General features: G+C 34.5%; 1 protein-coding gene and 1 pseudogene across 1 annotated transcript in view; both read left to right on the forward strand.

Annotated features, from left to right (window-relative positions):
- The first annotated feature begins 3,981 nt into the window (after nucleotides 1–3,981).
- LOC130235993 (uncharacterized) lies at nucleotides 3,982–10,297 on the forward strand (annotated as a pseudogene).
- A 2,464-nt stretch (nucleotides 10,298–12,761) lies between these two features.
- Nucleotides 12,762–16,792, forward strand: part of LOC130235992 (ryanodine receptor 1-like) — a 113,935-nt gene continuing 109,904 nt past the window's right edge. The window contains 1 exon segment of the mRNA XM_056466523.1: nucleotides 12,762–12,959. Coding sequence (XP_056322498.1) covers nucleotides 12,912–12,959 — 48 coding nt within the window. The 5' untranslated portion in view covers nucleotides 12,762–12,911.

Raw genomic sequence — 16,792 nt, forward strand, 5'->3', positions numbered from 1 at the left:
GGGTGGCAATGGCCGGAGTGATAAGATCCGTGTGTTTAGGGCAGAGAATCCTACGCCGTGACGCAGGGTAAATGGTACTTTGAGTTTGAGGCAGTAACAGTGGGAGAGATGAGAGTTGGGTGGGGCAAGACCAAGCGTCCAATGCAGACAGAGAGCTGGGATCAGATGACCTGGCCTACGTGTTTAATGGCTTTAAGGTACTGACACTTTTAAATAATGAGTATTATGAATGGCTTGTTTTGAGAAACCATGCATGAGTTGGATTTAGCCTATTACACTATGGTCTTTAAGATATTGATAAGAATGTAGACAAGTGAAGAGTTCAGATGCAAAACCCTCTAAATCCATCAGACTTCTTTTCTTGTAAATGAGTATTTTCTATCAGGCTGCTCTGATTAGGTTCAGCAGTTTATTTTATAGGTAATAAAAGGTTTTTATTTAGTAAATGAAATACCTTTTTTGCATAAATGTCACTTTAGATAATTCTTTGGTTTTTAACAAGGTCAATTTTCTTTTGCGTCAAAACCAGCTAAAGCCACTTGTGCTTTTTATGCAAAACCCTTTAAATCCACCTATTGTGACAAGACATTGTAATTAGTTGAAAATCACTAAAGATGCAATTAGAAATTATTTTACCAAACATAAAACACATACACAAACCACCTGAAATTAAAAATACATCTGTCAAGTAAGTGGCGGTTCATTCTACTGTGGCAACCCCTGATAAACCAGGGACTAAGCAGAAGGAAGATGAATGAATGTGCATTACTCAATAACATTAAAATTGACATTAATTAAATCTTACAATCTATTGTCATTCTTATTTTTGAGATTAGGATTTAATGTAAGTAGAGCAATGTAAACAAGCTGGTTAGATTCAAGTAATGTACTGTAAAAACATTGTGAAACATCAATATCTGTGCATTATCTATTATAAATTATAATTATATAATTACATATAATTATATTAATAATTATACAGTAATATAAATAATGTATAGTTTTATACATATCTTTTAAAACTAAAAGATTAGCAAATTAGCAAATAAAACACAAGGTAGGCCTACTGGGCAAAAAGGGGATGTCTCTCAGAAGCTTTCATTGATTCATACTCAATATACTTAAGATCTTGGTCTCTTTTTCGTCTCTTGTTTATCCTTTTAGCATCCATGCGGAATTAAAGAACGGCATCTTAACTCCGTCTTTCGTGAAATAGAGTTGCTGTTTAATGTAGCTATTGTAAATCAGACTCATTTAAAGTAGCGCCGCTGCGCATACAAACGTTATGAATGCATGTTACACTTCCGACTGTACAGTATGTTTTCTTTTTCTTATAATGCAGAGTTTTGAGGTAAGGGACGTTTTTATTTGCCATTCACTGACAGTCGGACAGGCTCATCCAGTTCATCAAACACCGTCTTTTAAAATCGAAACTGAAAGCGGAATATATCTCTTCATAAAAGCCTGCTATCAATGCGCTGCTAAATTGAAAACATATGATTCGATTCGCGTCTTCTGATTGGTTCTCGGGATGTAGGGGCTCAAAGGCAAATGGCGTTTAGCGGCTTTTGCCAACAAACTGTTATTTCTGAATAAGCTGACACTATGATTTAGATGATTTCAAACAAAACTATTTGTTGAACATGTAGTACGTGCCTAAAGCATTCACTCGATGTCATTAGCTCATTTTTGGCGGAAATGGCGTTTAGCAGCTTTTGCATCTGAACTCTTCAAGTATTAGTGGTTATTATCACAACACCAATATGATTTTAGGGTCAGACACTGCATCTGTCAGTTTTCATATTTCGGTTTTAATAGTCTGTCATAAAGTCTTTTTTCTGTCTAAGGTATAGAAAACATCCAAAATTCACATATTTATTGCATTTTATTAATTTGTGTCTGTAGATATAATATGCAGTACATATTTATAAAGGCTGTTTTCTGCTTATTGCTATTTTTTGCACTTAAAATTAATACATTTCCAAGTCAGCTACATGTGCACACCCCAATTACAAAAGCATGTGTTCATACATAATTTGCGTGATCATATAGACCTACAACAGTTTATTCTACAATAAGAAATGTGAAAATACTTATTTTTGTATTGACTGTTTGCAAAAAACCTACCCAAAATCTCCAAATCTTAGATTCTAATCTTAATAACGGAAGAAAATACCGTAATAGCTTCTATAATATTAAATAAATAATTTATATAATATCTATAATACTTACACTGAAACAAATAATAAAAACAACTCATGTTTACTAAAAAATGGCCTCATTTGAAATATTTAAACCTAAAACCTTAAAAGAAAAAACTTCTACTACAATAAAAGTGTTTGCAAATTTTTAGGTAATTAATGAACTGTGGAACTTTGGTGATTAATTTAGTTATTTTTACTCCCCAGCAGTATCTTGCGTTAAAAAAAATTAGTACTGTTTTAATTGGATCATTTCTGATTTTAACTTATAGTCTCAGCGTTGGCACATTGGAAATGAGCCGTTTGGTCGGCAGTGGCAGTCTGGCGATGTGGTTGGCTGCATGATAGACCTGACAGAGCAGAACATCATGTTTACTCTGAATGGAGAGATGCTCATCAGTGACTCTGGGTCTGAGATGGCATTTAAAGACATTGAGATCGGTGAAGGTGAGAGACAGAAAGAAGAATCAGAATGAGACATTTGTTGCAGTGACATTTAATAATATGTGTTTCTGCTCACCAGGCTTCATCCCTGTGTGCAGTCTGGGTATGTCCCAGGTGGGTCGTATAAACCTTGGGCAAAATGTGAGCAGCCTGCGGTACTTTACCATCTGTGGACTGCAGGAAGGTTTTGAGCCGTTTGCTATCAACATGAAGAGAGATATTACAATGTGGTTCAGTAAGAGCTTGCCCCAGTTTGTGCCCGTTCCAACAGATCATCCGCATATTGAGGTAAAAAAGCACCAAATATGCATATGTTAATAATTCATCTTCTTCATCCTTCATCCTCCTTTGGTCATCCTTTTCATGCCAGTTTTTATTTACCAAAATAAAAGAATTAAAGATCATTTGTTGAAATCATTAATTGAAATATATCTGTTTGGAAAACTTAATAAAGAAATTTCATCATTATTTCATTAAAATATTGTTATTTTATTTCACTATTCAACTATTGGGTTTTGCTGTATTTTTATTTCATTAAGATTGTTTTGTATCCTTGATCATTTTATTATTAATACTGTCAATATTTATAATAGGCAGTGTGGTCAGGATTTGCTGGGGAGGGTTTAAAAATATAGAAAAATTAATCTCCATCTAAATACGGTAATGATATTTGCAGAGATGGAAAAAGTACACACATCCTTTAATCAGTTATAGATACTCATGTTTAAAACGACTCTGGTAAAAGTACTGACTACACTTGTGTGTCTTTTTCTCTTTTTTATGTTTTTCTCTTCTTATAACACATTTTTATCTGTTTTTATCTGTTTTTTTTTTACCTTATTTATTATTTGTTTTTATTTTCTTATACTTGTCTCTTTATTTCTGTTTATGTTTATGTAAAGCCACTGTTTATGAAATGTTTAATAAATAAAAGTCTACACATGGGTTTGATGGTCACACTTTACAATAAGGTTTCATTAGTGTATTTACTATTACTATTTATTATGGTCTTTGTGCAGATTTCTACATTTGACTGAAGAAGGTTGAATTAAACGCTATTTCTATTATGTAAAACATAAACATTCGAGAATTGTTTTGTCTCACGTTGGTTTCTTTGAATTAAGTTTGGTCATTTGCATACCCGATGACGAGCGGAAACTACCTGCCACCAATCACTACAAGCGGTCCACACGAAAACATCTCCGTATTACTGCGGTGCTAGCTAACACAAATTGACCGCTTCCATGATTTTTCCGTACCAGTACACTAATATTATTTTAATCAATACACTTTTAAGTTAGACAGTAAGGTTTGTGGCTGTTCAGGACGTTAAATTATGGCTGGTTTAACGGAAGAGCGTGTGCGCGTGGTGGCGATCATTCAAGCGCTCAAAGCTGTCGGAATTCGCGTTAAAAATTGGAAGAATTTTCTGAATGGAAATTCAAACTGTGATCAAAATCTGTGTCAGGTAGAAACTCCTTTAAAAGGATGGGCGTTTAATCGATGTTTAATAAGTGTAGTGCAATTTTCAGATGTTGAATTTGTCTCTCAGGAGAACGCGTCACAACGCTTTGCTTTTGGACGTGACCTGCACTTGCTCCCTCAGCATGACCTGCCTGACAATGGCGGTACAGTACCACAGTATGTTTAATAACATCTCTTGTTTGTTCAGATAACGAAACCAGAAGTTGGCTTTTACATATGTGACAGTAGTTGACAGATTCTTGTGCTGGTTTTCAGGTTCTTGGTCGAGGCCTGTGTGTTTTTGTCACAGCATCTCAATACAGAGGGTCTTTTTAGGAAGACTGGATCCCTGAGTCGGATCAGAGCTCTGAGGGTAAGTTAAAATCTGTCAAAATGTCACTGACAAGTGGTGAATTTATACAGTAAATTATGATACACTAGTTTTTCTGATCATAAATCACGTTTATGTAAGTATTTAAACAAAACACAACAGTAATAATGAAATATTAGTCAGATAAAGAAATATCAGATAAAGTAACTGTTGTCTTCTTTATGTTTAATGTGTATTTATTCCTGTGGTGATAAAGCTGACTTTAACATCATTACTCAAGTCTTTAATGTCTCACAATCCTTTAGAAACTTTCTGATTTCATGTTGAAGAATTTTTTTTTTATATCAACCCTGAAAACTGTTGTGCTACGTAATATTTTTGTTGAAACCACAAACTTATTGTAATGCAAGAATGCCAAATTTTATTTAGCAAGGATGTATTAAACTGACTTAAATTTCATTAAAGATTGTTGCCATAAGTTTTATTTCAAATAGAAGCGTATCTTTTGAACATTGTATTGATTAAAAAACTGTTTTCCAAAAGAAAGAGTAAGCTGCAAAAACTGATTTCAATATTGGAAATACAAAGAAGTATTATTAATAGGGGACCAGCAATAACTTGGCATCAAATCTGCACATTGAGCTGTTTTTTGAAGGGTCTTGTGACAAGTTTTGGCATCACAAAGTAACCTTTTAAAATAGAAAATATATTATATTTCATAATATTACAGTTTTTATGTAATTCTTAATAAATGCACGCATCCTAGATGAAAATAAGAAACTTCAAAACATTAAAAAATGTAATAGTGTCCAACATTGCAGAAGTTTAGTACACCTAAAACACAAATAGCACTTTTAACATGTTTAAAATGATCTGCAGTAATATGAATACCAAATGCTTTTTATTCATAGGCAGATCTGGAGCAGGGAAAGCCAGTTTTCCTACCTCCGCATTCATCCCTCCTGCAGCCCAGTGATGTTGCCTCTCTCATCAAGCAGTTCCTGCGTGAGCTGTCGTCGCCCCTCATCCCTACAGACCTCCAGATACCCCTGATTCAGGCACAGGGGCTTGAGATGACACATGACCAGGAGGGGACCAGAAACAGAACAACTCTTCTCATAACAGCTTTGTTTCCTTCATCCAACGCTTGTGCTCTTCGATATCTCTGCACTTTTCTGCGTGAAGTTGCAGACAGGTTTTACATTTGATTGCTGTTTGGGGGAAAAAAAAGAAAAAAGCAGCTTACTCTCCTGTATGTCATTTGGTAGGGCGCATTTAGTCTTTCATACAGGATTTCCATGGGTGATAGACATTCTGGAAAGCTCTATTACAGAAATTGAAATATATATATATTTTTAAATTGAATTTATTAACAGAGCAACAGTGGTGCTGGTAACTCGTAACACAAGAACAACAGTTTTTGTTAGACATTCAAATGCATACAAATGCTTAAAGGCAAAGACAAATATAAAAGGAAATTATAAACTGAATTTAGAAAGACAATCACTAAGTACCCTCAAGACAATTCCAGAGGGATGACCAAATGTGCCAGAACACCTCAGATCTTTCATAAATCATAGGTTAATTTTTCCAATGGTAAAAGTCTAATGTCTAAAGTCTAACTTCCAATGTTTGCCTGACTCAGTTATTGACTGAAGGTATCTGAGCAGTTGACCGTAATAAATCAGGGAATTTTTATATATATATTTTGTCCTAGAAATGGAATATCAGGGATGTGTTGTTGTTTATCAAAGTAATTATTCTAAACTATTTTTTTTGTCTTATTATGCTGTTTTGATGCCTATCGTAATGGTTATATGCTGTTTCAGTTCCATTTAATTCCTTTTACACACAGAAAGTTGGCAGTCACCTAAAATAAATGCAGTCACCAGTCTATAAATTCAGCTTTTTTGTCGAAGTCAAGGAATTTGATATTTGATTTAAAGTAGGAATCCTGTTTATAGACTTTAAATCTGTGCAACTGATAAATGAGTCTTATTTTTCTGTGAGAGCAGACTAACAGATTGTAAACGCTCTCATTTTTTCATGTTTTTGTCTTTGTTCAGATGCAGCGAGAACAGAATGGATGCAAGCAGCCTGGCTGTTGTTATTGCTCCTAACCTGCTTCAGTGTCCAACACAACCCAACAAACTCACTCTGGACACTGAGAAGCATTTAGACCAGCAGACATCAGTGATCAAATCACTCATTCTTAATGCAGACCGCATTGGTAAATATGTATGAGATTAGCATGAACAATTAGTTAGCCATCATTTGCTGATTGCAGCATTAGATTGATTGGTTTATTTGGGCAAACTAAATATCTGAGTGATCTTTGTCTGTCAGGTGCTGTTCCATCATGTCTGCTGGAGCCATCAAAATCAACAGGGGGAACTGGGACACCGTCTCCTGCAGGTGGCACTATGTTTAGTAAGAGGACTGGACTCAGTGTTTACAGAAGTCTGAGAAGACAACGAAGGCGAAGTGTTGGGGGTGAGATTGTGATGTGATTGTAATGTTTTCACTGGCATAACCCCACAAATGTTTAGGGTTGCCATCAATAATTTTTTTTTTATCAGTCGTAAATATGGAGGTATCATGGTTGATTTTATAAAATCATGTTTATTAAAAATAAACAGCACAACATTGCATGATAATGCTTCTAGACTACCAAATCAGCATATTAGAGTCATATTTTTAAAGAATTAATAGAATTAATAATTTTTTATTATTAAAATATTACACAATTTTATGATTTGTTCTGTATTTTTGATAAAGTTGCAGTTTTAATCAAAAGTTATTCTCTCAGAAATATTTGTAGATGCTTTTTCCAAACTGAAGCCATGTCGTACTCCAACTGAACCAGCTATTGTCTTAGGTGTCACATCAGGTGAGCTGCAATATTTTGCACATTTGGAAGTGTCTTCTAATTAGTTATTTTGCCTTAACCAAAATAAATAATTTAATCAACAGAGACTCCTCTTTCAAAAAGCCCCACTCCTCAATCACCAGTTACTGTCAAACGTAAAGCCGCTGACGAATCTCTTCCTGAGCTTGAAGGATCTGCAAGGAAAAGGTATGTTTGCAATTTTTTTATTTAAGTATTAGTGTTGTCTGGTTGTCAGATACCTTCAATTACTAGTTGCAAAAGACATGTGTTGCAAACAGAAACTATTTATTATTGTTTAGGCGGTCTCTGCATGACCTAAGAGAGGACACACCGACAACCATCACCCAAGGTTAATCTGTCTTGTCTGTTGATCTGTTTATTCACTTATTAATTTGACCTAATTATGTATTCTACTAGCTTAATTCTACTTTGTTTTTAAATAACAAAAAAATGGTTTGCATATTTCTGTTAGAGTCTGTAGACAGCCGCAGTCCCCTTGGGGAAAAATGTAGTAATGAAGATCCCACTCCCACCACAACCAAAAAGAGAAGCCACGAGGGAACAGAGGAAATCACTTAGGTACACCATACTGTGCCAAAATGAACAACAATTTTTTTAGGGGTGACGTCTAGTCCTCAAAGAGTGTCAGTCATCTTATCTGTGTGTTCTGGGATTTTCAGGCCTCCAGGACAAGAAGAAAAGGTGAATCGGAGGAGGAGGTCTCTTAGATTTTTCACTGTGTCCAGTGGCAGCAACAGTAACAATGTAGGCTTTTTAAAAACTGATTGTGTTTGAGCATTGTTTTAACTTTTTATATTTAATATTTTAATGATCTGGTTGTATATGTTTAGCTTTCAGTTTCACCAGCAGACAAAGTCCCTGAAAACGGTTTAGAAGAACAGCCTGACACTAAAAGTGGTGCACCATTTACAAATGCTGGTGTATCTGCAAATATACCGTTTATCCTCATTGATGGACCAGATGGAGGTTTGGATCTATCTTTGTAAAAAAAATTTATTTAATTTTTTAAAAATTGTATTATTATTTTTGAATGATTTTTGGTTGAATCTACATAAACACAAATGAGATTTAGGTGCCATTACACTTTTATTTACATTAGTCTGTTTTGTAAACATTATTTCCGGTTAAAATAAAGCTAGTCAGGACAGAATTGGTTTACCATTTTAAATAATTAATGTAGTGGCTCTAAACTCTGGCCCTTGAGGTCCACTGTCTTGTTTAGCTCAAACTCTAATCAAACATAGCTGAACTAGTCAACTGAACAGTCGAGGTCTTCTTGAAAGTTACAGGTGGTTTAAATCAAGGATGAAGCTAAGCTTTGCTGGAAAATGAGAAAAAAAACCTTGAAGGCGGTAGTTGAGAACCGTATCATGGGCAAATTAAACATTTGATTTCTATCTTCCAGTTGTTGTTGGGAGTGAGATGGATGATGACCCGGATCTTCTCAACTGCAGTTTTGCTGAAAGCCCTAATGACTGTCCAAACCCGAGATCTGAGGTGTCTTGTATTCAAGGGCAAGACAGTGAGGTACCCTGTGATGATGAATGCTGGACCGTACTTGAAAGTGAGAAATTTGAACCATTGGCAGAATGTGGCCTAATGCAACCCATCACTCAACACGAAGGCTCTCAAATGAATGCAGGCACAGAAGTAAATAATGAGCCAGAAGTGAAGCAGCTGGAAGAGCAACCACGCAAAGAGTCTAAAAAGGTTAAGAACAGCTTTAAGAACCGATCTCGTCCTCGTAGATCCATAAGCCTGCCTGAGGTGACGCTGGAGTCATGTACTCATGCATTGGCTGATTTAGAAAAGGAAGTGGTTGGAGCTGAAAGTGAGATGGATAACAGCGTCTGGCCAATGTTCGCAAGTCTGACTCTTTCAAATGAACATGACAATGTTACAACGGACAAGAAAGTGGGTAGCAAAGAAGCACAAGAGACAAAAGGAAGTGTTAAAACACTGAAAAACTATAAACAAGACAAGATGGCAGATTCAACTCTTGGTTTTAAAAGACCCCATCAGCGCTTGTCCATGGCTGAGCGACTTCGAGGTTTTAGTGCTTTGACCTTGCTACTCGGAACCTCCCGTGCAGCACCTCAGTTTCGGGACAAACCACAGGAATCCCTTCAAAAGCAGCAGCACGACTTAAGAGGCAAGGTGCTCGAAGGTCTCGGACGCTCCATCAGTCATGATGGGGGTACCAGAGAGAGAAGCAGAGCAGGATCCAGTGGGATCTCCACCGGCAAATCAAGCTTACGTCGGTTTATGCGATGCTAGCCCGGATTCTGGAGTGGAATCAGTTGATCATGAGCCAATCAATGATTTAATTATTAATCTGGATATATGTAAAGGGCCACAAACTCCCCTAAAGCTCAATTGACAATGAAGACATTGATTTTCCGATTTCATTGGGAAACCCAAACCAAGATCTGATTTTGTCTGCGTCTGACAAAACTGAATGCGAGTTTCAGTGCAAGAAAACCGACCAAGATGTTGAGGAGCTTGATCTTCATAAACTATGGATCAGACGTGCCAGATTGGTGGTCAGGAGGTAAATGATTGTCAAGATTTAGATGTTCCTACAGAAGTTCTTACACCAGATATTGCATCTCCAATGTTCTTTCAGCAGATGGTGCCATTGAATCTCTTTGGGATACAAGATCAGTGGAAGACTTAAGAAAAGATCAGATCTCTCCTCTGTATGAAAATGACAAAGAAAGCCCCTCGTGGCTGAACACCACTCCTCCATTTGATTTCCAACCATTTGTTTCTTTGGCACGAGATGGTGTGATTTCTGAAGATGACAGAAGTAACCGATTGCCTTGTGATCTTTCCCCTCCAGCCTTCAAGTTCAAGCGTTCGATCACTAGAAGGCGCTATAGAGACTCTCCGCGTTGGCCATCGCATGAGGTGCGCATGTCTGCTTGGAACCCCTTACCTCTTTAATTCAGTTCTTTCATTTTTATGGTTAAATTTCAGTTCCCCAACATCTGAGATCTGGATTTATTGAATGTATTAATTGTTATTTATGAACAGTGCTTTTATTTGTGTTTTACGTTTGTGAGCGTCACAAATTCTCTTTGTTCTTAATAAAATCTGTTTTAATAGTTCACTTTTGTGTTTTAGTTTTTTTCTTGGAAGTGTTCTGTATCAGTTTTTTACCCTCATGTTGTCACAATCTCCTGAGGTCTCCTTTCATCTTTTGATCACAAATGAAGATGTTTTAGCGCTGACTCTCCTAGACAGCAATGGTCCTGAGATGCTCCAGAAAAGGAACAAAAAACTTTGGCAAAACATTCATGTGACTTCAGTGGTTCAACTGTAATCATATGATGCTCCAAGAACACTACTGTGTACCAAATAAATAGAAAACAGCTTTGTTCCGCCTTTGTCTGGACTGCATAGGACAGTCTTAAAGATGTTTAACATGACTCAAACACAATAGCCGAATTGAAAAGGAAGCAAAATGAAGAAATGACTTCTGACGCTAAACAGCCAACCAGTAACAACAGGCTTGGCCATTTGACCGATCCAAGCAGAGTTGACTAAGAAAGGAGGACACTCAATCCTTAAAGTCGTGATGAACTGGAAGCTGCGACTGTTATTTTTTCGCATTGTGATGCAATTCCTAGAGAACTGCATGGGTGTGGCTTGTTTTTCTTCAGCAAGCTGAATTGATGTAATATAGTAGGCATTTCATTCAGAAGATGGGGAAAGGATTTGGGGGGGAGTTATTACAACCCCACAGACACCTCCTTCTCACCATTTTTGTTTGTTGTCAAAACTGACAGCTGGAGCCAGGTGGTTAGATATGTTAGCCACGCCCAATTCCTAAAATATACGTAATCTGACAATTTAACGGAAAAAATAAAACAAGAAGTTTTTTTTTTTATAATGACATGAACAGATGATTGTTCACCACACAACTAGCAATGTGAGTCAACAAAATCAAATGGTTTTGATTTCTTGGGGACTTTAAAAGAACCATTAGAGATTAAAAGGTCATTTCTGCAGCGTATATTAGAAAAATCAGCAGTTTTTTTTTGTTTGTTTTTTGAGTTTTCAACTTGTAATGCAATTAAATTGCAAAACAGTTTTTTGTTATTCATTAATTTCTTTATTTTGAATTTTCAAAAAAGAGCTTTAAAGGAACAACATCACTAATTAAATAAAACCAATGATTTAAAAACACTGATTAAAGGTGCAGTAGGTGATCTGCCAAAATGCTAACAGTTTCGCATAATATCTTTTTTAAACACAGTCCCTCCCCTGCTGTCCCAAAGCCACGCCTCCTGATATCACGATCGCGCACCTTAAAGATGACCGTAGACAACCCACCAGATCATGCCATTCGCCAGTTAAAAAACTCTATAATGCTACAATTCCCAACGAAAAACTGTATTATATCTAGCACGTTTTCAGCTGTATTGCAAGCAAAACATGTCATAATGTGCAATATTTCATGCATGCAAGCATCGCTGGTCTCACTCTCACAAGCTTTGTCCTAAAGCGACTACTGTATGTTTAGAGATTAGCCGGCGGGTTGCAAGTATTACACTTATCACTAAGCCATAATTACATGCTATTTCAGACCGAATATTCAGAGTAGCACGGTTAAACAATATAGGGAGCGCGTCACAGATTGTCATTGTTCAAAAATGAACCAATGTGAATATAAAACTAGCTTCAGCTCAGTAAAGCAGGCCCGGTGGAATAGTGCTATTTATGTGTTATTAAATGTTGTTAATATATTCCTTTATTTAATTCATTAATTTTTTTTCTACTTGTCAGAATGTGTGTTTTTATGCATACTTTATGTATTGATTGCTATTGGTTTACTGAATTTCTTTTGATATTAATTATCCAGCCTAAACAACTTAAAACAAAAAGAAGGCTACACTCATTATTATCCTTATTATGTAGTATCTAAACGTGCTAATGTTTTATGAGGCCGCTGCTAAATCTAATTACTGCCAAGCTGCTCTTACCATGAAACATATTTGGTTGGAATGTGGAAGTTTGAATACAATTAGACAACATTTTTATAAGGAGAGCACTTTGATAGACATTTTAAAAGGTATCACCAGGAAGAATCTTAAATTATTTAGCAAAATTGAACAAAAACAAATCATATTTAACTTTGAATATATTTTTGTGTAAATTTTAATTTATTTAGATTTCATATATTTGTCTAAGTAACTTTTTATTGTAATACAATTTGTTTTAATCATGTAATATTTTAATGTGTATAAATTTTGCCACGAAATAGCCATAAGTTGCTGATGTGGCCAATAAATAAATAATTAATAAATAAATAAATAAATAAATAAATAAGGCAGCTGCTCCTCCCCTTTGGAGGAGCCTTTCTGTCTGTTAACCTCTCTGAGCCACATTCACCAGAGCTGGAGACTCTCAGTCCTCCCTCACGCATTGGCAGCCTGCGGTCAGAGGCACGGAGAGAAAAGGGGAACCTGAACCTGGGATCTGTCCCAGCCAGGAAGAAGGAAGGAGAGAAGACCACTTCTCACGTCTGCTGCTGTACCTGTAGATCTCCTGCACCATGGCAGAAGGAGCTGAGGGAGAAGAGGAGATTCAGTTCCTTCGAACAGTGAGTTACACTTGACAATACCTTACTTCTGAGTGGTTTAAAAATAAAGTTAAGTTAACAAGATTTACAGACTTGACAACTAATAAATATCATAGAGTTTTGGAACATTTTATAGTGAGCTATAATGAATTTTTATGAATGAATCGTATTGGATTTTCATTGAAGTTCATTGTTTAAACGTGTATGAATCTGGAAGTACACATTCAATTCAATCTATAGCACTCTATACAATGTAGATTGTGTCAAAGCAGCTTAACACAGATGAAGAAAAGACAATAACAAGCCATAACAGTATTTCAGTTTGTGGAACATTCAGGGGGCAGTTGTCACTGTTGATATATACATTTCAATGTTAATAGCAATAGTTAATTAGCATGTTGTTAATGTTGAAGTGGACCGCATTTTGATTGCGTTTGCTGTGGATGTTTTTTGATGGATGTGGAGTGACATGACCAGGTGTGTGGATTTGCTGGCATTGTTGTCTATTTATATATAGTGCAGTGCAGAGGTTGGATTGTCACTGTTTGAAAAGGGACTTTACACTTGGAACTGTGCACAGAAGCATGACTGCAACATACTGCCAAGAAGTCTACACCATAGACTAAATACAATCTGCCTAATAAAAAAGACGATATTGCCGTTGTGTACAGTTCATATTGTCAGACTTTTATGAAGAGAGAAGTTCCTCTTTGACCTTTGTGTTGTAAATGCCTGACCTAGCGGTGTTAGGGTTATGTCAACCTGTACTTACAAGGGGGAAAACTGTTCTATAATCAGTGCTTTGGAGGGGTTTAGTTTTGAGTTGGTTCAATGCTGAAGTATATATTGAGACAACTAGTTCTGTGTTGTTTTTGTTTGCGATGCTGCTGTCTGTGAGTCTATATACAGAGATGGGATTAACAGCTTTCTGGCGGGTCTTGAACCAACAGCTGTTTGTTACAGTCTATTTAAAAAGTCTATTACACGTCCCCCTCCCTACTTTTATGACAGCCTCTAGAGCTTTTCAGCCTTTTTTTGTTTGAACATTTTGTGAATGTTAATTAACTGTTGAAATAAGTTTTTACACCTCAAACTGGGGGCAAAGTTTTTGTTCTTATCATGGTCTCAAAAATTGAGTATCAGTTTCAGTATTATTGAGTGTCTACTGCAGTTTTGTAAATATTTTGTAAAAATATTATTATTATTATTATTATTATTATTATTATTATTATTATTATTATTATTATTATTATTATTATATTATTTAAAATATAATTTTGTATAAATTGTATAAAATATAAATAAATAAACAAAAATATATATAAATATATATATATATATATATATATATATATATATATATATATATATATATATATATATAAATGCATATATGTCCACACGCTACTACAGATTCTATAAATGTTTATTTTATTTTTAATACAACGCAAAATGAAATATATCCTTGCCAAGTTGTTTTATAATATAGATTTATTTCTTTATTTTTTTTTTATTCATTTTATATATTATATATACATGGATATAATTGTTTTGTTTTTGTTTGTTTTCGTCAGTTATATATATTTTATGATATGTATTTTTCTGTTAAATATTTTGATTATTATAATATTTTGAAATTAGTTGAAGAATATTTTGAGTGAAAGAATTTTCCATTTAAACAAATATGTAATTTTGGGGAAGCCAAATGAATACATATGAATACAGATTGTGACTGTGGAATAAAGTATCAGTTAAGAGATGTTGTTAAATTGTGTGTAAATAAATCTTCTTAGCAAAACTCTCAGAATGATCAAGAAAATAAGCTGTGAAAAGAGCTCAATGCAGTTTTTATATAAAATGTGGCACTACTGTACCTCTAAAGCGAACCATAGAAGTCATGCAATAGCAAATACAGCAAAATAGCATCATTCTCTTTTGCATCTTATTGAATACTCAAAGTTATGTAAAAAAACTTTATATAGTATTTGTTATGTCTTAAATTAATGTTAACAATTTTTTTAATAATTATTTTTTCACCTTTATTAGATAGGACAGTAGAGAGTGTTCACAGGAAAGCATGGGGAGCAGAGAGAGGGGAAGAATCGGCATAGGACCGCGAGGCGGAATCGAACTCAGGTCGCCATGAGCACTAACCACTACACCACTGGCGCCGACAATTAATGTTAACAATTGTGAGAATTTTGAATGAGTGTTAGTATATTGGATCCGTGCTTCTTTAATGTTAATCAGGCAACAGAAGGCGTGCACCGAATGACTGTATTAGAATAAACTCTTGATTGTGACGTTACTTCTATCTAGTGACTCTTGCATTGATCTTTAGTTTAATTGGTTAATGTGGTATAGTTTGAAGTGAGCACTGTTTAGTGTGTGACATGCTGCTTTCTTGCTCTGGTAAAAGTGCATGTAGCAGCAGGTGTTATACCCTGAAATAGAGGGATAGAGAATGAGGAGGAGGCTGGGGAGGCGAGTAGAGGGGAAAGCTGATTGAAAAATTATTTAAGGCTTGCAATACTGTAATTGTGTCACTGATTATCCAAAAGTGACTGATGACATGCTGAACTTGATCTAAAACTCTTTAGAACTTTTGCAATCATAAATACCACCCCCTCCTTCCCCCCAAAAAACAACAACAATTTGGTGCATCCAAACAAACTTTGAGCAAACAGTTATTAAAAGAAGCATTTTAATGGTTTCAAGAAGGTCAAAAAGGTTATATAGATGATACAGTTACTTGTTGGAAACACCAGTAAATAATCTACATTGACTGATTTCCTGTTCTCATAATAAATAAATAATTCTTGAAAAAAATTATTAAAACTTATATATATATATATATATATATATATATATATATATATATATATATATATATATATATATATATATATATATATATATATATATGTATATGTATATATATGTATATGTATGTGTGTGTATATATATATATATATATATATATATATATATATATATATATATATATATATATATATATATATACATATATATATATACATATATACACATACATATACATATATATATATATATATATATATATATATATATATATATATATATATATATATATATATTTAAGTTTTTAATAATTTTTTTCAAGAATTATTTATTTATTATGAGAACAGGAAATCAGTCAATGTAGATTATTTACTGGTGTTTCCAAAAAGCAACTGTATCATCTATATAACCTTTTTGACCTTCTTGAAAAAATAGATATATACACAGCACTTTGTAATATCTAAAATGTCCCATTATAGACAAAAATATTCTATTAAAATCTATAATGTTAGGGGTTTATAATAATAATAATAATAATAATAATAATAATAATAATAATAATAATAATAATAATAATAATAATAATAATAATAATAGGGGTTTAATTTTTATGTTTTTGAAAGAAGTTTCTTATTCTCATTATTAAAAAATGACTGCCCCATTTACAAAACAATAATGTATTTCCAAAAAACAACTTCAGTGGGATACAAATGAAATATACTTGCTTCTCTTATTTATTTGATACTGCTTGTCTCGTCCATATAATTGATAAACTCATGCTTATTAAAGTCAGATGTTATCATTGCAGTCTCACAATGACTATATTGTCATGACTGAAGCTCCGGGTCTCAGGTTGCTTGCAGAATGTGTCACTGTGTGAACAGGGTTTTGCACGGCCTGATGGGTAACATTCCAGCCCTGGAATATCTCAGCAGATGACACACTTACATATATAATACACCATTACACAGGCCTGTCAAGGACATGACCTGTCCAAATTTGTCCCAAAAAATATGCTCATGTTACATTTA

This window comes from Danio aesculapii, chromosome 10 (assembly GCF_903798145.1).
Source record: "Danio aesculapii chromosome 10, fDanAes4.1, whole genome shotgun sequence".
In the NCBI taxonomy this organism is placed as follows: Eukaryota; Metazoa; Chordata; class Actinopteri; order Cypriniformes; family Danionidae; genus Danio; species Danio aesculapii.